Source organism: Podarcis bocagei, assembly GCF_964188305.1.
Source record: "Podarcis bocagei genome assembly, chromosome: 15".
NCBI classification, from domain to species: domain Eukaryota; kingdom Metazoa; phylum Chordata; class Lepidosauria; order Squamata; family Lacertidae; genus Podarcis; species Podarcis bocagei.
Genome location: NC_138141.1, coordinates 17,258,397 through 17,279,257, shown reverse-complemented (window position 1 = coordinate 17,279,257; position 20,861 = coordinate 17,258,397). Strand labels below are relative to the sequence as shown.

Below are 20,861 nucleotides of genomic sequence, written 5' to 3'. Positions count from 1 at the left end.
CTGCCAATAGATACCTTTTGGATTTCTATCACTTAATTTGAAGGCTTCTTGCAGCAAAACAAGGCCACAGAGGCTGTATTTTATATACCTTATCTTTGTATGAAACTTGCAAGCATTACCAAGGCGATCCATTCAGATGAGGTCAGAAGTCTATACCAAAGTTCAAATGTTTCCAAAGTTGAAAGCACTTTAATTTGCGTTATTACAGCCTGAAGATGGCAACTCATAGTCTGTTGTGTTTGGTTCCTAGGAGTCCGTTATCCATTTGGAGAGGGGTGGGTGGCGCCAGTGGCGTAGCGTGGGGGGTGCAGGGGGGGCCGGCCGCACCGGGCGCAACATCTGGGGGTTAGGGTTAGGGGGCGCAAATCCACGGGTTAGGGGGCGCAAATTACTTGCCTTGCCCCGGGTGCTGACAACCCACGCTACGCCACTGGGTGTCACTGTGGGTTAAACCACAGAGCCTAGGACTTGCCGATCAGCAGGTCGGCAGTTCGAATCCCCGTGACGGGGTGAGCTCCCGTTGCTCGGTCCCAGATCCTGCCAACCTAGCAGTTTGAAAGCACATCAAAGTGCAAGTAGATAAATAGGTACCGCTCCAGCGGGAAGGTAATAGGCGTTTCCGTGCGCTGCTCTGGTTCGCCAGAAGCGGCTAAGTCATGCTGGCCACATGACCTGGAAGCTGTACGCCAGCTCCCTCGGCCAATAAAGCAAGATGAGCGCTGCAACCCTAGAGTCGACCTCGACTGGACCTAATGGCCAGGGGCCCCTTTACCTTTACCCAGAAACTGGTCACCTTAACTAACCCAAAGGTTTTGTCCTGGCCAGAGTCTAGCCAAAGTTAATTCAAAACACTCAAGGCATCAAAACCAGATGCCAACTTCTGGATTTTGATGCAGCTCCAAACCCTGGCAAGTTGTGATTTTCATCTCCACCTTTTGCCCTCACCTGGACCTTGGCACCTGGAGCTGCACCTGCCCACCAAGATTGCCAGTGACTGGTTGGCAGAAGAAAAGCTCCCTTGTGCCAGCCCTGAAAGAAGAACCAAAGGTGGAAATGGCAGCCCAATAAGGAAGTCCTGGGGCGGGCCTGCTCCTTTGGCACCGGGTTGGCTTCCTTTCACAAACAGGCACTAACAATGGGGAAGCCGGTCAGCCGGTCCCAGCGGGAAAGGAGCAGGAGGAAACCTGGGAAGGGCAGCGGAGGCAGATCTTGTATGTAGTGGCGGGGGCAAGGCTGGCTGTCAAGCCGTGAATTTCTGGGTGCAGCCTTATTTCTACTACGTACTTAGCCGGCCCCCTCGAGGTGGCGGGCGGAGGGAGTCTTACAAGCATCGGCCACAAAGCGCAGCGCCCCCGGAAGGCAAGTGCTGGGGGTGTGGCCCACCCACAACATCGGCGGCACCCCGGTCTCTCCCCGGGGCTGCTAGCCGACGGCCCGGGAGTCGGACGGTCCCCGACCGGAGCGGCGGCGCGGGTATCGTGCTGGGCCCGCCAGGATCGGCTCAGGCAAGCAAGCCGCGCCGAGAGATCCCGAGCAGCTGCTGCACCTACCTCGGCAGAGGCGGAGCGGGGCGCATGGGTCCGGGCGCAGGCGGTGGCAGCGGCCTCGCTCCCCGGGACGCAGCTGCCAGCGCGGCTCCTCCTCCTGCTGCTGCTACTTGACCGGTTCCGCGCAAAGGCAGCGGCAGCGAGCGAGGTCGGATCCGGCGGGGGCGGCCAAGGCGGCGCCACAGCCGGGCGCGTCACGTCCGGAGCCCGCCCCGTCGGCCCTCCCTCCTGGCTGCGCCCGTCCCCGAAGCCGGAGGGCGGGTCGGTGGGCTGCAGGGGCTGCGCCCCAAGCCTCTCCAGGGCGCGCGAAATAGGGGTCGCGTCCCGGGCAGCGACCCAGCCACCCACCGAGTGCCGCCGCTTTCTGGAGGGTGCAGAGGGAATTTGCTGGCGCCGCGGTAAGTGCGAGTGGCTGGAGATGCAAGAGTCAGGCGGACGCCCCCAAATGGCATCGAACGAAGCGCGGCCGTCGGGCAGCGTCTCCGGCGGCCCTTCCCGGGTACCGCGCGGCGCTTTTTCTCCAGGGCCACCTGCAAGATCTGTGCGGAGAGAGGGTCCCCGTCTCCCCCTCTCCCCGGTTGCTTTTACTGAGCGCGGCGGCAGCGGGGAGAAGTCGGCGCTCTGCACATGCTCGGTTTCCTCACCTTTGCTTCTAACGCCGGGCAAGCAGGTTCCGGGACTCACCGGGGATGGGGGAATGCATGCGATAGTGGCGGGCAGGTGTCCCCCAGGTGAAGTTATTTTTGGGTGGTGGTGTGTTTGGTGGCTGGCTCTGCAGGAGTACTCTTGTCCCTGGGGGTGGGGGGTGCATTGCGGGCGCGGGGGGCTCCTTTTCCTGCCTATCCCACCGCCACCTCCTTGCAGCGCTCCGGGTGGTTCGGGGGCTCCCTCCTTCCCTCCGGGGCGGCAGGGGGAGCTGTGCGCAGAGGCGCCGGCCGGGCCTCCTTCTTGGTCGCGCTTCCTCGGCGGGGGGAAGGAGGGAGGGAAGGGGAAGGAGAGCACTGCCGCCACCAGGCCGCGCTTCGTCCCGGGCCGCCGCCGCATCCGGCTCCCCCCGAGCGAGCCAGTTGAGCGTCCCAGGCCAGGCCCGAGTCGCGGCGGACACCGGAGGCAGCGCGGAGCACGGCAAGTCTCGGAAAAGGTCCCCCCAAGCCCGAAAACTGGCCGCCTCGACTCCCCACATACATGGAGCATTTTTGCAAATGGGGGGGGGTGCGGGAGTGCCAACTTGGCCCCGGGGCCGTGGGTGCCCGGGCCGTGGGTGCCATGCAGCGTGCATGGCCCTGGCACCGAAATGTGCGAGTGCCCGGCCCTTTCATTGGGAATTTTGTGGGTGTTCGGGCATCCAGGGCCCCAGGGAGTTGGCACCTATTGGGGGTGGGTGGGTTTAGGTCTCCCCCTACCCTCCCGCATCCCCAGGAAAGTGATATTCTGAAAGGGAGTCAGCTGTTCTCTTTCCTCCTCTCCCTCGTATTTTGCATCCGGATCTTGTGTCGGGAGAGCAGGCTTAATTGATACCCTAACCCTAACCCTGAAGCTGGCCTTGTCAACCTGGGCTGCAAAGGAAGCTCTCGCTGTGCTCCCCTCGGGGCTTAAATCTGATTACACTTGGGGGATGTCTCCTGATCCTCTGGACCGCTGCTTGCCAAATCCTGCACTCAGATGCACCCAGACCCTTTGGGATTTGGAGGCCCAAGTGGCTTTTACTGGTGGCTGTTGGGTTGACAGGTTGGGTAAAAATGGAGCCAGAAGCAGCAGCAAAGTCCCTGCACCCAGTTGTCAAGGAAAGGGTTTTGCAAGCACATCCCTCTGCTATGCAAGGAACAGGTCCAGGACTGTTCTCTTTGTGTGTGATGGAACCTGGTTTAGGAGCAGGGAGCCCACACAGGCAACTGTTGTTGTTTAGTTGTGTCCGACTCTTCGTGACCCCATGGACCAGAGCACGCCAGGCCCTCCTGTCTTCCACTGCCTCCCGCAGTTTGGTCAGACTCATGTTTGCAGCTTCGAGAACACTGTCCAATCATCTCACCCTCTGTCGTCCCCTTTTCCTTGTGCCCTCCATCTTTCCCAACATCAAGGTCTTTTCCAGGGAGTCTTCTCTTCTCATGAGGTGGCCAAAGTACTGGAGCCTCAGCTTCAGGATCTGTCCTTCCAGTGAGCACTCAGGGCTGATTTCCTTAAGAATGGATACGTTTGATCTTCTTGCAGTCCATGGGACTCTCAAGAGTCTCCTCCAGCACCATAATTCAAAAGCATCAATTCTTTGGCGATCAGCCTTCTTTATGGTCCAGCTCTCACACAGGCAACTAGTCACCTGTAAATCCTGTAATGTGTGTTGTGAGTTTGACACCCGGATCTCTCGGGCAATCCAGAGGTTCTGCAGTAGGATCAGCCTCCTGCACTGCTGTACCCCAAAGTTGTTGGGTGCTGTTTTGTCGGTTGTCCTTGTGGTGGTGGTAGATGCTTTTCCCTTTCTGCTGCCTCTAGCCCCACTCTGTAACACCCGCACTGGCCCCGCATCTCTGCAGTAGGAACCTGCTGCCAACTGGCCATAGGAGAACCACCCCAGAGCGAGTCGAGGTCCCAAGTGCAGCTGTGACTGTTGGATTCTTTGCTTGCAGAGAGAGCGATGGCCTCTGAGCAAACCAAAGATGATGAAGAGGAGGAGGAGGAGGAAGAGGTGGAGGAGAGCGAAAGTGTTCCTGCCAGCCAGCCTGCCCCATGTGACTCTGAGCTTCCCAAAGGATTTGCCAGTTTGCCTCTCAGGTAAGCTGGACACACTAAATGTTGCTTGGCAAGTGGGAGTCCAGAATCCTCTGAAAGAACAGCTATGGCCCTCAGAACAGAGCCCAAATGACTCCTCCAATAATGGAGCTTATTCCAAGGAGGTTGCTAGGTGGTGGTATTCAAGGAAGCAGGATATGAGTTCCCTCTCATTTGGGTACCTGCTGTGTCTGGAGAGAAGTGATGCTGCAGCCTAGCTGTTTGATTTGAGGGAGTGTCAGAGACCCTTTTCAGTGGCTTTGATCCTCTCTTGCTGTCTATCCGGTGCTGAGCATCCTTCTTTGTTGTTAAGGGGTGATCAGTCTCGTTCTGGCAGTGGCTTGGCTTTTCCACACCTGTTCTCTTTCCTTTCTGCCCCTGATCTAGGGATTTGGTTAAGAGGCTGTGCATGCTACAATGGCAAAGCGAGATGTGGCTCCAGGAACTCCTTTGCTAGGAATTTGGGGTATACAGCGAGCTAACAGATGGCTGTCCTTTCTATGTGGCTATTAATTGTGTACCATGCTGTTCTGGGAAGGGTTCAGAAGGAGCAAGAATTTCTGGAGTTTGCTTCCAAGTGCCTCCAAAGCACCATTCAAGATAGACAAACCAACCCCACCCTCCCAAGTTGCAGAAGGTTTTGGGTTATTTCTTAGTATCGTGTTCTCTGACCGGCAGTGGCTCTCCAGTGCTCTCAGGGAGGCCTCTTCCCCAGTCCTACCTGGCATTTAAGCACGATGCCTTAGATCTCTCCAAGATCACTGATCACCTCAAGAGAGGTGATGTTAATGGTTAATTCTCAGCCCCTCCTGCACTCATTGTCTCTTGCAGCCACCAGGCAAGTGCTTAAATGCACAGCTAAGATAATGTATGTAAAACACTTGGAACACTCAAAAGTTGTTGTCAGTATTTAACTGAAGGTGTGAAGTCAGGAGTGAACAATTATGGAGTCACTTATAAGTGACATGTATGGTGTGTTTTTTCCTTTCTTTTTTTAAACATTTTTTAAAAAGTTCAATTGTGGCACCGGCGTTACCGCTTCATCTGTACTGTATTAGCTTTTGAAGGCATCTCTCTTTTTTAATGCATTTTTAAACAAGTTTTATACACATACCGTATCATACCATATCCATCATTTATCCCTTTTCCTAGGACTTCCCAGTCCATCTCTCCGTAGCATTCTAAGCAAACCTTGGTCGGCTGCATATCCTGATATTCCACCCATTTCCCTCTCAAATCTTCCTTTATTTGATGTTTTATCTGCTTCTCACATGTTAACTCCTATTTGTAGGTTAAATTGAATGTTGTGCCCCTTTAAGATATTCTCCGAAACACTTCCACTCTTATCTGTTTGTATGGTTTTTATTAATTGCTTTCTGAGCATTCCTTTGTCACATTTTGAAGACTTTCTCCACAAAAGTCCTGAGCCATTCGGCTCTTTGTCAAGGGCACCTGAGCAGGTAGCTTGCAAGTTCTTCCCCTTTCCTGGTACCTGTGTGTGTGAGGTGGAGTAACTGAGCACTCTTTGTTGCATACTTGGGTGAAATTTGCGGTGGCCATTGATTGTTCTCTCTTTTTGTTCTCTGGGACAGCATAAGTGACCTTTCCATTCACGAAGACGATTGCCTGCCGCTGGCTGCCACCACCAATCACACCCATCCGAAAGCTAGCGAGAGCTGGGAAGGTGATCACTCGGAAGATGCAGAAAAGGATTCTGGGAAACCGGAGAATGACTCGCCCTTGCCAGTTCCCCAGGACCAAGAGACCTCAGAAGAGCTTTTGTCTGGCCCCCTTACTGAGGCTGCCTCGCCGCCCTCATCGTGCCCCTCAAGTGAGGAGCTCCCTTTGCCCGACTTGGACAATGCCATTGGAGAAAAGAGACCTTCTCTGTCTGGGGAAAGTCTACCAGTGGCTTCACCCCTTGCACAGGCAGATTGCCCCATGGACCAGACCAGCGATGTCCTGAACTGCTCCAAGGATGAGCTGGGGTCTTTGATCTTGCAGCACGGCAGGCGGCAGAATGGGTGCCCAGATCTGGAAGACGCGCCCTTGGCGGTATCTCCAAGTGGGGAAGACCAAGACCAAGAAGGCGCATTCCAAAAGCCCTCCCAGAACATTGCAGTGCAGGTCAAGTACTCATTTGGGGAGGCTGCGGGAAGTGGGGTGCTTTGGAGAGACTCCTGTCTGATGGAGAGTCTTCCTTACCATTCACTGAAATTGGCGTAGTGGGGAGGGTGCATGGGACTTTTTTTCACAGCGGGAACACCAAGGTCATTGGTAGGCCTTCCTTGCTTTGGCAAGTGAATGAGATGATATGGATACCTTCAGGTTTTCTTATTGTTTTTGATCGATTACCATAGTGGAAGTTGGAGAATGGGGGAAATAACCAAGAAGCAGCTAGGTGTACTTTTTCATTTTCTATGGTAGGGTTCTTCACGGTGGCAGTTTAAATGGCAATACTTCTTGGCAATTCTATTTAAAAGGCTAAAGGTTGCATTTCTGCTGGCTGACGAGCTTTAGTTCAAGCTTAATAAGCTTTGCAATTCTATAAAAATTCCTTCTTTGTCAGCTGATCCTAATAGGGTGTTACACTGTACACCCATTGGTTTTGGGGGTTACATCTGGATCAACACAGCTGAGAGTGCTTAGAAAATGGCAACCAAACATTTTGGGCTTATTCATTCGTGTGTGTGTGTGTGTGTGTGTGTCAGAGAGAGAGAGAGAGAGAGAAGGGGGGGAGAGAGTATAATAGAGGTGCATAAAATTACACATGATGATGCGAGAAAAGGGGTAGAGTGACTTACTAGAACCCTGAGGGTATCCAGTGCAGCTGAAAGATGGAAAACTGAAGACAGACAGAAAGTAGCAGTGTTTCTCAAACTTGGCCATCCAGCTGTTTTGGGACTACATTTCCCATCATCCCTGACCACTGGTCCTGCTACCTAGGGATGATGGGAGTTGTAGTCCAACAACAGCTGGAGACCCAAGTTTGGGAGACACTGATATAGTTCATAGTTAAAACACTGGAATTTGCTCCCACAAGATGTGATGATGGCCATCAACTTGGATGGCTTGAAGAGAGGATTAGCCAGGATGGCTCTGTTCTGCCTCCACTGCTGTAGGCAGCATGCTTCTGAATGCCAGTTGCTGGGGGATCAAAAGTGGGTGGAGTGCTGCTGCTGTTGCACTCAGGTCTTGCTTGCAAGCTTTCCATGGAGCATCTGGTTGGCTGCTCAGAGAACAGGATGTGGGACTGGATGGGCCACTGGCCTGACCCAGCTTTAGGGCTCTTCTTGTGTTCTTATAATGGCATTTTTTGGACTCTTTGCTCAGGTTATGGGGGCCACCATCTTTTGCTCCTGTGTTTAACTACATCACTGACCGAAATGCCTCTTACCAAAGCAGTCTTGCAAAGTGTAAGTCTTGCAAATGGAGGCAAGGGGCTTTGCAGGTTTCTAGCCCTCGCAGCAGGGTTAAGCAGAAAGAGGACCCACTTAGTGGCTGAGCCCGTATCTGAACCTGTGCATAACCCCTCCAACCTCTGAACCAGCGTTTCTGTTTAGATTAGCTTTGGTAATCAAGTGAAAGGGGAGGCATGGCCTGGGCCCTGTCGACTAACAGCCCCACAAAGCGACTTCACCAGAGCTTCTTGTCACCGTAACATCCAAAAGAGAATCACAAAATGCATCTCATGACATTTTTGACAGGCTGAACTTTCTCCTCCCTTTGCAGACCGACTTCAGAACAGCTGACTTGGAAGTGAACACTGATCAGGATATTGAAAAGAGCCTGGTAAGCTGTGCTGTCTTCGGCATGAGTAGCTCCCCCTTTCCTCCAATAAGAAAGTGTGCAGGACAGCAGCCTCTGAGCCTCCTGTTCAGAACGGGGGGGGGGGGGGGGGCTCCTGCCTTAATCTCTGAGGTCTTCTGCCTTCATAGTGGATGGTCAGACACTGCTGTGTAAGGAGAGCCCAGTGCAGGGCTGAGCCCTATGTGGCCCTCTGGGACTCTCTAACTGACCTTTGAAATGCTCGTCAAGCCACACACCCTCCCCCAATTGCACCACCCACAAGTGTTTTCTCCCTGGCTGGAATGTGTCCTTGAATACTGATAATGACTCCTGTGTGCCTGGATGGAGCATAGCGGGGGTGGGGGGGTCTGTGAATGTCTCTGCTGAAGCTAGCCTAAAAAGAGAAATGCAGCCCTCATCTAGCAGAGTTCATTTATTTATTATAGATTTTCTTGTGATTTATGTGGGAATCATTAATTTGGTCATGTATTTTTTATGTTTTATTTATTATAAACGGCTACTTTTGTTATGTTGTACTTGTGAATTTTTGTCTGTGTTGTAAGCTGCCTTGAGCACAGTTTGAATACCGGAAAGGCAGCATACAAATAAAATTACATATGTGCCTATTTGGGGATGCAGGTGGCTCTGTGGTCTAAACCACAGAGCCTAGGGCTTGCCGATCAGAAGGTCGGTGGTTCAAATCCTTGCGACAGGGTGAGCGCCTGTTGCTGCCAACCTAGCAGTTTGAAATCATTTCAAAGTGCAAGTAGATAAATAGGTACAGCTCTGGTACCTGGTAAACGGTGTTTCCGTGTGCTGCTCTGGTTCGCCAGAAGCGTCTTCGTCATACTGGCCACATGACCCGGAAGCTGTCTGCGGACAAATGGCGTCTCCCTCGGCCAGTAAAGCGAGATGAGCGCTGCAACCCCAGAGTTGTTTGCGACTGGACTTAACAGTCAGGGGTCCCTTTACCTTTATGTACCTACAGTGGTACCTCAGGTTAAGTACTTAATTGATTCCGGAGGTCCGTTCTTAACCTGAAACTGTTCATAACCTGAAGCACCACTTTAGCTAATGGGGCCGTCCTGCTGCTGCCACGCCGCCAGAACACGATTTCTGTTCTCATCCTGAAGCAAAGTTCTTAACCCAAGGTACTATTTCTAGATTAGCAGAGTCTGTAAGCTGAAGCGTATGTAACCCGAGGTACCACTGTATTTGCTTCGATATAAAGCTCTGGCAGACACAAAAGAATTAATCTCCTTTTTGGGATCCCCTGCACTTCAAGGGGGGAAGATGACCAGGTGCTGAGGGACAAGGGGGTCACCTCTCCTCATTCAGATATTTTTTGTAGGTGGATCTGTTCTTTCTCTTGAAGAGTTTTCTCTCTTTCATAGTTCAGGTTGCTTCCCTGACTGCCCTGCTAAAAGAGCTGCTCCTCTAGCCCAGTAGTCCCAAGGATAGATCAGGACAGCCCCAGCTCTGGGCTTGGGTAATTTGGAAGCATAGACACAAGTGGCATGTTTGCTCTAGATGTTTTCCTTGAATCTGTGCCCAACTGAGGCATGGTGACCCACCTCATGTTGGCAAGCTAGAAACTGCGCCACTAAGAAAAAAAACTATGCCAACGCCAAGACTGAGGTTAAAAGAAGAACCAGAGAACTAAAGAATACTTGGTGGATAAAAAAGCTCGAGAGATCCAGCACTTAGCCGACACTCAGATGCACAGAGTTTCCTTAAAGCCACAAAGACCATCTATTGGCCAATAAATAATGGCATATGCCCCCTATGCTCAACAGATGGTGCCACACTTCTAAAAGATAAAGAAGCTATTGCACTGCACTAGAAAGAACATTACCAGCATCTGCTTAACAGCAACTTCCCCTTAGCTGCTGAGGTCCTCTGCGACTGCAGCTTTCTCCCAATTGAAGAGTGGAGTGTTTGAGGACTGGGACATTTGCAGGGAAACCAAAATGCTTGTTTCCAGAGCTATTGTACCACCAACCTTACTGTATGCTTGTGAAACATGGATCACTTATAAACACCATCTCCAACTCCTCAAAAGATTCCATCAACAGTGTCTTCAAAAAAAATTACACATCACTTGGGAAGACAGACAAACTAATGCCAGTGTACTGGAAGAAGCAAAGATCACATGTTGAAGCAACGATTCTTCAACATCAACTTCGTTGGACTGGTCATGTTGTTCAGATGCCTGATTATCAGCTTCCAAAGCAACTACTCTATTCTGAACTTAAAAATGGAAAGTATAATGCTGGTGGTCAACAAATGAAGTTTAAAGACTCTCTCAAGACAAATCTTTTAAAAAATGTAGTATAAACACCAACAACTGGGAAACACTGGCCTGTGAGCGCCCCAATGGGAGAACAGCCTTTTCCAAAGGTGTCATGGACTTTGAAGACACTCAAACACAGGACGAAAGGGAGAAACATGCTAAGAGGAAGGCACGCTTGGCAAACCCCCACCATGATCAACTCCTGCCTAGAAACCTATGTCCCCACTGTGGAAAGACGTGTGGATCCAGAATTGGCCTCCACAGTCACTTATGGACTCACAACCATTTCATGGAAGACAGTCTTACTCGGCTATGAGTAATCACCAAAGAAGATGATGTTTGGCCTGGCGGAAGTTGGCCTGGCATTGTGTTAATCATGGAAATGGAAATCTTGCTGGTTGCTGATTGATTGGAGGTTCTAGCAGGGGAGCGCAGCTATCGTATACCCTTGATTGGAGGTTCTAGCAGGGGAGCGCAGCTATCGTATACCCTTGACCGAAGAACGGTACACTCCTTCTATCTGGGATGGTCATCCTCTTCCACTGAGCGCGCAGCTTCGGGAGGGACGCACATGGAGCGGTGAGGGAGGAAGGGGACACCCGCCTAGCCAGCCAGATCAGCCGAATCAACCCTGGCGATCAATGGGGTGACAGATGTCGCAGCCAGATCGCCCTCACATCCAATCTTGCTGGTTCAGAACAGGACAGACTCCTCCCCTCCCTTCCCCCTCCTATTTCCAGGTTACCACCTCTTCACTTTCTGTCTAGGGTGCAGGGAGAACAAGTTACTCCAATGGGTGATGTAATTGTGAAGATGGAGAAAGGGCTCCCTCTTTTCACTTCTTTCTTCTTTGCACCCTGGCAGGATAAAATGATGTCCGAGAGGGCTTTGCTGAAGGAGCGTTACCAGGAGGTGCTAGATAAGCAGAGGCAGGTGGAGAATCAGCTCCAAGTGCAGCTGAAGCAACTCCAGCAGCGAAGGGAGGAAGAAATGAAGAACCACCAGGTAACCAGAGCAGCTTCTTCCTTCCCTTTTTCCATGGCAGCTAAGCCAAGGGGAGGCTGCCTGTCTCAAGTGCTGGGCAGAACCACAGAAGGCAGGAAGCTGCTGCCTTGTACCAGGTCAGGCTGTTGATCCCCCTTGGCCCAGTAGGGCTTCCTGCTCTGACTGACAGTGGCTCTCCTTCAACTCAGGCAGAGCAAAGTCCTGCCTCTAGCTTCTGGCGGCAGCTACTGCTGCCTCTGCCGTCACAGAGGAGGTAGCAAAGACAGAGCCGGGACCTTCTGTGTGCAGTAGGGGCACTTCCTGCTATGCGAGTGGTGGTAACAGTGGGAAGTATGAGGATATGCCCTTGCATGGGAGAGTTATAGGTAGCGGACTTGCTTAGCTTGGTGGGTTCAAAATGGAGTGGAAAGAAAACCTCGGTGGAGTTTGCTTATTAAATTTCAGTCCCACCCTTCCTCCCGAAGGAGCCCCGGCAGCAAATGACAAGTGATAAAACCATGGTTGGGTGAGCAGGGCAAAGGTCCACTTGTGCAATGGGATGTGAATTCTCCCGCAGTGAGTGGACTCTTGGAGAGCTCTCTGTTCCTTCCCACTCTAGACACTGTTGATCAATTGGGAGAAACAGCCAAGGGTGTCTCTGTGTGTTCTTAGAGACTCAAGCCAAGCCATGAGGAGGGCAATTGGCTTTAGGAAAATATATTGATTAGGCCTCTTGTGGTTGACCATGCCAACCATGTGAACAGAAGCAGAGGATGAAACTATAGGAATGTGCTGGAAGTTTCTATGAATCCGACCCCAACATTTTCTGGTCCAAAACTTTCTTGTACCTTGGATAGCACTCTGCAGCTTTCCTGACTTCAAAACGTGTATTTCGCATGCAGAGTAGATTGTCTTTAGAAGGGCATCTAAAATTCTGGAGAACCACTACAGCAATCAGCATCAACGATACTGGGATAGATGGAGCAATGGTTTTTCTTGGGATAAAGCAACTTTCTACGTTCCTAGATTTGTAAAGATAATTTTTGAACATTCTGGGTGATGCCGTGGTGCAGCACACCAGCTAAGAGAGTGTGCTGTAATTCAGGATGTCACGAGTTCAGATCTCGATTATGAACTTGCTAGGTGGTCCTAGGCAAAACACTGCCCAGCCTCTTCTGGAATATGAAGACAGTGATACTCACAGGAGTCTTTAAAGAACTTGTAGCAGTTTTGCATTTCTTTTTCATTGGATTGCTGCTGCTGTAGCTGGGTTTATGTGTTTTATTTTGAATATTTTCAACACCACATTTTTATTTTATCTGAATTTGTTAGCCACCCTGGTAACACAGTGATGCTGAAGGTGTTGGTGTGTGTGTGTGTGTGTGTGTGTGTGAACGTGAAGACCTTTGAGCTCTGGAAGCCCAATATAAATACCTGGTGTATTCTCCCCACTCCTCTAGGAGATCCTGAAGGCCATTCAGGACGTGACTGTTAAGCGGGAAGAGACCAAGAAGAAGATGGAGAAGGAAAAAAAGGAGTATTTGCAGAAGGAGCAGGATCTGAAGGCAGAAATTGAGAAGCTCTATGAGAAAGGCAGGAGGTATTTCTGAGAGTTAAAGACAGCAATGCTTAGCCCGCTCTGAAGGTTGGCTCGGAATCCAAAACAGGAGGAAGTCTATGTCAGGTTGGCCAGGTTTGTGGGGAAGGGTCCTTTTGATCTGCATCTTCTCACCAAGTCTGCTTTTGCTCAGCAACTTCAGCTGACCCCACGCACCCTGCAGGCTGCTTGGGGCTCAGTCATTGTTTCCTGGAGATCCTATTGGCCCAACTGTTCTCCACTTAGAACTGGAAGCACAGTTGCAAAGTGACGTTTCTGTTCTCTCAAGCTTTCCCAGCCTGGCTACGGAAGTCTCTGCCATCTTGTATCGTTTTCGAAAATCAGCCTTTGTTGTTTTCCTAAATGTTTTTAGCTGCTTTTATTATTTTTGGTAGAACGTTTTGGGATGAACGTGGAAATAATAGCAACAACAATGATAATCGAGATCGCCTTGCTGGATGTGAGTGTGGCTGAGTCTTGACTTGGTTCCTCCACCCAGCCTTGGTCTCTGTGGATGTAAATGCAGCTCCCTATGGTCCAGGCGTGGAGACCCTGTCAGACTTCACCTTCCATCTGCTCCAGCCCAGATGGCCAATGCTCAGGGGCAATGGGAGTTGCAGTCCAGCCACATCCAGAGGTCCCCATCCCTTCCCGGTGCAAGGAATTAACTCGGCATGTCCCATTTCTCTTTCCGTACAGGCTGCTGAAAGAGCAAGAGGAGAAAGAGAACAAGATCGTTTCCCTCATTGCTGAGCAGTCTGAGGAGAAGTAGGCCTCTTCCTTTTCTTAAGAATGTTTTTGCTTGTGCTTTGCCCTCCTTCCTATCTCTCTCTCTCAGTGGTCTTACTAGGAGACTGTGGTTCCCATGAGAGCTTCTGTCCCCACTTGTGGGGAGGACTTTTCCATTCCCCTCTCTTGTGCCAGTTTGATGTCGGCATCAAACTATTGCGTAAAATGATACACGGGTGTGGAGAAAAGGGATGGGGAGAAACGGTTCGTCCCTCTCACAGAATGCCAAAAGTCAGAGGAGCTATCTAATAAAGCGGAATGCTGGGAGATCCTTTGCCCAGCACATAATTAAAACAATGGAAGTAGCTCTTGCAAGATGGCCACTAAGTCAGATGGCTTTAAAAGAGGTTTAAGAACAGGATGTTAGACTACATACACCCAGTGGCGTAGCGTGGGGGGTGCAGGGGGGGGCGGCCGCACCAGGCGCAGCATCTGGGGGTTAGGGTTAGGGAGCGCAAATCCACGGGTTAAGGGGCGCAAATTACTTGCCTTGCCCCGGGTGCTGACAACCCACGCTACGCCACTGCATACACCCCCTTTTTAGTCTGATCCAGAAGCCAGCTCCTTAAAAAAAAATTTTTTTTACAAAGTAGTAGTAGTCATAATTATTTATTTATTTATTTATTTATTATTTACATCACCCCTATCTGCCTGGGTATCCCCAGCCACTCTGGACAGCTCCCAACAGAATACTAAAAACACGATAAAACAGTAATAATCATAAATAAATAAGAATAAAAATGTGCAGCCCACCACCGAGACCATTCCATTGTAACTATCCAACGTCCCAAAATTTCAACAACTCTTGTGATGGTTCAACCCCCTTTCCGTACAAATTCTACAAACACCCTCAAAATCATTTGCTCAAAATCATTTCTCCTGCATATTCTCCATCTTACCTTAATGGCACATGTTAATTTATCATTAATAGCTGTATCCCACACCTCTTTATACCGTTCTTCCATTTTATATTCTGCTTGCCTCTTCCACTTCCTAGCAATAATAATTTGTGCAGCTGTCAATAAATTTGTGAGCAAGTCCTTCATAGCCTGCGAACCTCCCACCCCAATTGTGGAGCCAGGCTTCTCATGTACTCCATGTTCAGACAATATGGAATTGTTGTCAACCTGGGTTATAGTTTCTGCCCCCAAGCACGGTTTGCAAGGGTTGAAGGGGGCGACCCTTGTTTCTGGCTACAAATGGATATCCAAAAGATGATGCGAGGAGGGTTAACGAATCTGCGTTGTCCGCTGGGATGTGTGCACAGCCAGATCGGAGGCTCACCAATAAGGGTTCTGTTTAGTGAAACAGGAATATCCTGGAGTAAGGGGGCAGCCTTTTGTGAGCAGTTCCACTTCCTGGACCCTAAATCGGAGCTCTTTCTTTGCTCCCCAGGGAGGTGTGGGAGATGGAGCTGGACAAGTTGAAGAACCAGCAGGATGAGTTCAGCCGGTCGATTCTGGAGGACACGGAGCGGGCTTGGAAAGCAGAGGTAGGCAGGCGCCCTGCAGCCCTCTTTGAGGCTGAGCACCCTCTGGCAGCCTGCAATGAAAACAGCATATTCCATGTGAGCCACAAGGCCTGAAGGAGAGCTGAACAGCACTGTTGCTTGGCTCTGCACGCTGTGCCTTGAATTCACTGAGCAGCAGCTTCTGCCTGAGAAGGGGCTTCTTCCAGGGCTGCTGCCCTGTGGTTGGGGAGTCCCAGAGAGCCGTGGTCCAAGTGGCTGAGTGCTTCTCCTCTCTGAGCCTAGTGAGGTCAGCACGAGCAGGCCTGACCCTCTGTCCTTGCATAGATCCTGTCCCTGGAGAGCCGAAAAGAGCTGCTGGTGCTAAAGCTAGAAGAGGCAGAGAAAGAAGCTGAGCTCCACCTCACCTACCTCAAGTGAGTACATGGCCGGGACTTAGCAGAGGGAGAGAGAGAGGCAACACAGTGGAGGTTCGTAGGTCGACCTGGTGGGGTGAGGAAATTGGGGTGCTGGCACTCTCCATTCTGGTACTTGACCATCTTTTTCTAGCAGGACCCAAGCGAGGAGGGCCTCCAGCTCTCCTTTGCTACTCTCCCCTATGAAAAACCACAAGGAGGTGCCCAGGGGCTGCTCCTCTGGTGAGGACAACACTTGCCTCTGCCCTGGAATCCTTTTCAGGAAGCCTCACTGCAGGTTCTCTGTCGGTGGGCACTTGGCACTGGCCCTGGGAGTGAGAGCAGCTCAGGTGTTGAGGAGTTTTCCTCCATAGTTCTTTCCCTTCGAGTAGGAGCCAGGTTGTACCTCTGCAGTGCTGGAGGCTGCTACCTGTCCTGTGACATCACACATGCCCGTCTGTGACCTGAATGTATGCAGCACCTCACACAGAATCTCGGGGTTAGAAGAGGCTTCCCTGGCTCAGAGGCTCAGTGGAGGGGGGCAGAGAGAGAGCTGTGTGTGCTTCTCCTCCCTTCGGCCAGGTCTCTTCCTTACTGAAGCTCTTTTGTTGCTGTTCTGTCTGGGCAGGTCAGCCCCCCCAACGCTGGAGACCATCCGGCCAAAGCAGGAGTGGGAGACGAGGCTGAACAGGATACGAATGACCAAGGAGAGCGTCCGTGTAAGTGCAAAAGGCTCCCTCTTCTCGGATTCCGGAAGGGAGTCTTTGAGATACAGCAGGATCCCATTATCTGCACTTTCCAGAAACAGCTGAAGACATTTTTTTTCCAACAGACTTTCCTCCCAGTTGGATAAATGGGTCTCTCCTTTTTTCCAATTAGTTTTTATTTATTTTCAAATTTATAACACATCAACACTGAATTAAAATTAATTTAATAGTTTTTCAAAAAAACACACCCTGCTTTCCCACTCTCAGATATATTCCAATTTTTCCCCTTTAACATGCTGCTTATTTTACAGCTTTATCTCTTTTCTTAGCAAATTCCTTGTCCTTTAACAACTCCTGCATATAGATAAAACAAAATTATCTCAAATAACAATAAGTGAGGTTATAATAACTCAAATCTTCCATTCTTCTTTACAATTTTTATTTTGTTTTGTTTTTTTGTTTTTATCCCTGATAATTTTCAGGCTCTGCCTTTTCATGTCCCCCTCTTAGGGTTTTAATATCGTTTAAGTGTATATGTTCTATTTTGTTATAGCTGTTTTAAATGACAACAACAACAACAACAATAATAATAATTAATAATAATAATAATAATAATAATAATAATAATAATAATAATAATAATAATAATAATTAATAATAATTTATACCCAGCCACTCTGGGCGGCTCCCAACAGAATATTAATAATAATAATTTAAAAGTGATAAAACATCAAACATAAAAAAATTTCCCTAGAGAGGGCTATAGTTCACCTTGAGACGGTGGTTTAGAAGGCGAATTAATTATGATAATAACAACAACTCTGACACTTTTTTTAAAATTTTGTTTTGAATATGTGCATTTCATCTCTTAGGACCAGTACAACGATCACATCCAGCTGGTGCGGAACGGGGCCAAGCTGAGCAGCCTCCCACAGATCCCCACGCCTCCCCTGCCCCCACCACCCCTGGAGGTGAGCACTTCCCCTCCCCTCCAAGTCCAGGCACAGTCTTGTTGCGGGTGGAGGCGGGCAGGCACAACTGAACCTGAAGACAGGAAGGGATTGATGTTGCAAATCAGCTCTTCATTCTGCCTGGCCCAGCTGCAGCGCCTAAGCTTTGCTGGGGAGTCCCTGTGACCTGGGGAGGAAAACCTTCAAAAGAGGGGGCTGGCAAGTGGTCACTCTGAGCTAACGGGCACCCTCCCTCTTTCTTTTTCTTCCTCTCAGACAGACTTCCTCCTACCAGCCTTCCAGCCCAACTCCTCCCTTGCCCCGCGGTTGCCCTTCCCCATTGGGACAGTCCCTATGCCCATGGTCATGCCCAGCGCTGACCCCCGGGTGCTCTCCTTCCCGCTCCTCAACCCAACCATCTCCAGGCCCAGCCAGCCCTCGCCCCCTCTGCCCACGGCTTCCCAGGGCAGGAACAGCCCCGTCCTCAGCTCCCTGGCGGGTCCTCGCGTGATGCCTGCCACCGCCGCCTCGCTCCCTCCGCCGCCGGGTCTGGGTGGAGTCAAAGTGGCACCGGAATTCCAGAGACCCCCTCCGCCCCCCGTGGACAAGCTTGAAAAGTTCCTGGAAAAACTGCTGACACGATTTCCCCAGTGTAACAAGTGAGTTGAGCTCCTTGGTCCGTCAGAGCTGTCTTGAGAAACAGGAACTGCTGGGCATTCACCTTGCTTGGCTCGCCTGCAGCGCTTGTCTAGGGAGCTGCGAAACGCAGAGGGTTCTTTTCGCGACCCTGGGGCAGGTGGCAATGGCAGCCTGGGAGGGTGCTGCAGAGCTGAGCTTGCAAGCAGTAGCCTGGGGGAGTGAGGGTAGGGTAGGGGCATTGTAGAGTTGGAAAGGGAGCCTGAGGATCATCTGTGCCAACTTCCCGTGATGCAGAAATTTGCAACTGTGTCCCATATGGGGATTGAACCTGTGACCGTGGTATTATCACCTGTGCGACTGCCATAAAACTTAGGGAACAAGCTGTACTACCAAAATGATTAAGGTTTTAAATGATAATTTTAGGTTATATTTTAGTGATCAAGATTTAATATATATTTTTAACTGCTGCTATATCTGAATTGTCTCTGTTATACCCAATTGCAATTCAATGTATTCCTGTTGTGTTTTATGATTTTCCTGATATTGTAAGTGACCCGGAACCGGTCTGTGACTGTGATAATACCATGAATTAGAATTTTATTATCAGCACCATTCTCTTAACTATCTGAGCTATCCAGTGGTGAGAGAGATTCATTCTGGAGCAGCTCTGCTGCCAGCTTAGACTGCCTGACCCCTGGAAGAGGGGCTGCCTGGGAGAGCCGAAGGGTTGTTTTGGGTGGTTTCTTAGCCTTCATATAAAGAGCATGTGGGGCGAGAGGCCACAGTCGACCCCAAACCCTCAGCTGCAAGGGGAATTGCAGGGAGCAGACTTTGCTGTGCTCTGTTCCAGTTGTTCTGCGAAAAAGGGGTCGTTGGATTGCTGCTGCTGCTGCTTGATTTGAGGCTGTGGTTTGGTGCCTGAAGTTGGGGTGGAGGGGCTGCTCCCCAAGATCAGGCTTGCTTTAGGGGATCCCATCCCTCCCATCAGATTGTATGAGAGAACCTATTGATAACCCCACCTCTGGCGGGCAGCATCCACCCCCCCATTGTGACAACTGACCCAGTGCATGCTCTCTCTCCCCCTCTCCCTCCTCAGGGCTCAGCTGACCAACATCCTGCAGCAGATCAAAGCCGCACGAAGGACTTTGGCTGGGCTGACCATGGAGGAATTGAACCAGCTGGTGGCCGCCAAGCTGGTTGAGCAGGAGCGGGTGGCAGCTGTCGGGACCCAGGTAAACAGGATGGAAAGAAGGGGCTGGGTCCCTCGAGGTGGGGAGGATGGCTTGGGCCAAGGGGTCGCCTGATGGTAAACCGCCACCACCCTTCCTGGCTTTCTCTGCTACTGCAGCCTCTTGGCCGGATCCATTCCCCGATGTTCCCTGCTCCTCTGCCGCAGATGAGCAACCCCATGTTCTTGCCCTCGGCTCAGGTCTCCTACAGTGGGACACCACCCCAGGTAAGACATTGACATCTCCTCACCTCCCTGGCCTTTCTGAACTGGGCCTGGGGAAAGGGTGCAGGGCAAGAGGGAGGTTATAGAGGAAGCCCTCCCTGCCCGGTGGTCAAAGCCACCCCCATTAACTTACCATCCCACAGCCTCGTTGCCGCTCTCCCTTTTCTCTGTGCCCGCCAGGTTCCTGCGGCCTGCAAACTGTGTCTGATGTGCCAGAAACTGGTCCAGCCTAGCGAGCTCCACCCCATGGCTTGTTCCCATGTGCTGCACAAGGAGGTGGGTGCTCAGAAGTGCCCTAGAGACAGGCAGCCTGTGGGGCAGGCCCAGCGCGGCATCCTTCCAGGGAAGGACTCACATCATGGGTTCCGTCACCTGGCTGTGGCAGAGCAAATTGTAAGGCCACCACACATTCAAGCTCTAGTTCGGGGATCAGCAAACTTACCGCGCCTCAGGCCGGTGTCTCCAGTGCCGATCGCGCAGCAGGGCAGGGGAGCGCGTGCGCACACGCTATTTCCGGCACACTTCCGGGTTGGAGGAGCACCGGAAATAACGCTTATGCATGCGCAAATAATGCTTGCGCATGCGCACAAGCTATTTCCAGTGCTCCTCCATCCCGGAAGCAGGCAGCCGTGCAGCGCAGCGCCAGTAAGAGCGGGTGGCGGCTGCGGGAGTTGCCGTGGGCCAGATAAACAAGTCCCTCAGGTCTTATCTGGCCCACGGGCCTTAGTTTGGAGACCCCTGCTCTAGTCGCTATAAAGAACTGCTGCTGCTGCTGCTGTTATTCAGGAGTTTCCCCACCATGAGCCAAATGGAGTGAAGGCCCTCTCCCTCCTAGGGGAGGCAGCTTCCTAGGGTCTTAGTAGATGGGATAGGAAATGTCAAGATCAGAGTCTGTTCCGCCTTCCAGCTCTCAAGAAGCGCTGGTTTCAAGGACACAGGATCCTTAAATTGGTTGGCAGTGGAGGAGTAAACACTGAGGATCCAACTGGGTCCGGATTAGTAGGTGGTAGCATAAGCTGGCATTTTCTATAGCTGCTGCTGGAGGTGGGAAAAGACACTATTCGGTTTTGCCCCCTGTGCAAACACTGCTTCTAGTCCCCGCCCCTTGCCCCAGTCTGAGGCGGTTGTGAAACGGCAGGCTTTGTCCTCTTCCTCCAGTGCATCAAGTTCTGGGCTCAGACCAACACCAATGACGCTTGCCCCTTCTGTCCCAGTCCGAAATGACCACCGGTGCAAAGAGGACAAGAGCGGTGCTCAGCCTGGGTGGGACGAGAGCTCCAGCAAGACGCCAGGCACCCCCAGAATTTCTACAGCTCTATATTTATATGGCCATGTATACACATGTACATTTTTATTCTATAGGGAATGTGTGTATAGAAAGTCTGTATACATACCAGTTCATAATAAAGTGTGTATATTATGCAGAGTGTGTGCAGTGCTGTCGCTGCTGTCTGGGCCCCCTCCACTGCGGCTTCCTGCCCTTTCCC

The 20,861-nt window shown here is 51.1% G+C and overlaps 2 protein-coding genes across 4 annotated transcripts in view; one reads left to right on the top strand and one right to left on the bottom strand.

The window, feature by feature from the left end:
- Window positions 1-1,709, bottom strand: part of PCSK7 (proprotein convertase subtilisin/kexin type 7) — a 31,087-nt gene extending 29,378 nt beyond the window's left edge. The window contains exon 1 of the mRNA XM_081172515.1: window positions 1,551-1,709. The gene's annotated coding sequence lies outside the window, so the exon portion shown is untranslated. The remainder of the gene's footprint in view (window positions 1-1,550) is intronic.
- Window positions 1,710-1,794: 85 nt separating this feature from the next.
- RNF214 (ring finger protein 214) lies at window positions 1,795-20,798 on the top strand. 3 transcript variants are annotated; one of them, XM_081172526.1, is made up of 16 exons: window positions 1,795-1,945; window positions 4,169-4,313; window positions 5,903-6,437; window positions 8,043-8,102; window positions 11,257-11,397; window positions 12,837-12,976; window positions 13,673-13,741; window positions 15,158-15,254; window positions 15,558-15,646; window positions 16,254-16,344; window positions 17,205-17,303; window positions 17,559-17,941; window positions 19,018-19,153; window positions 19,270-19,377; window positions 19,555-19,650; window positions 20,533-20,798. In XM_081172526.1, the coding sequence occupies exons 2-16, from the start codon at window positions 4,177-4,179 to the stop codon at window positions 20,596-20,598; spliced, it is 2,247 nt and encodes a 748-aa protein (XP_081028652.1). In that variant the 5' UTR covers window positions 1,795-1,945; window positions 4,169-4,176; the 3' UTR covers window positions 20,599-20,798. The 3 variants fall into 3 exon arrangements, with proteins under 3 accessions (XP_081028652.1, XP_081028654.1, XP_081028653.1); XM_081172527.1 differs by lacking the exon at window positions 1,795-1,945 and adding an exon at window positions 2,522-2,672; XM_081172528.1 differs by lacking the exon at window positions 19,555-19,650.
- Window positions 20,799-20,861: the final 63 nt, after the last annotated feature.

Bases quoted from the DNA above. Each gene is read 5' to 3' on its own strand.
- RNF214 (XM_081172526.1), top strand. From the start codon at position 4,177: ATGGCCTCTGAGCAAACCAAAGATGATGAAGAGGAGGAGGAGGAGGAA. The intron at 6,438-8,042 runs GTCAAGTACTCA...CTCCCTTTGCAG, and splicing joins CCCAGAACATTGCAGTGCAG to ACCGACTTCAGAACAGCTGA. The intron at 19,651-20,532 runs GTGGGTGCTCAG...CTCTTCCTCCAG, and splicing joins CCCATGTGCTGCACAAGGAG to TGCATCAAGTTCTGGGCTCA.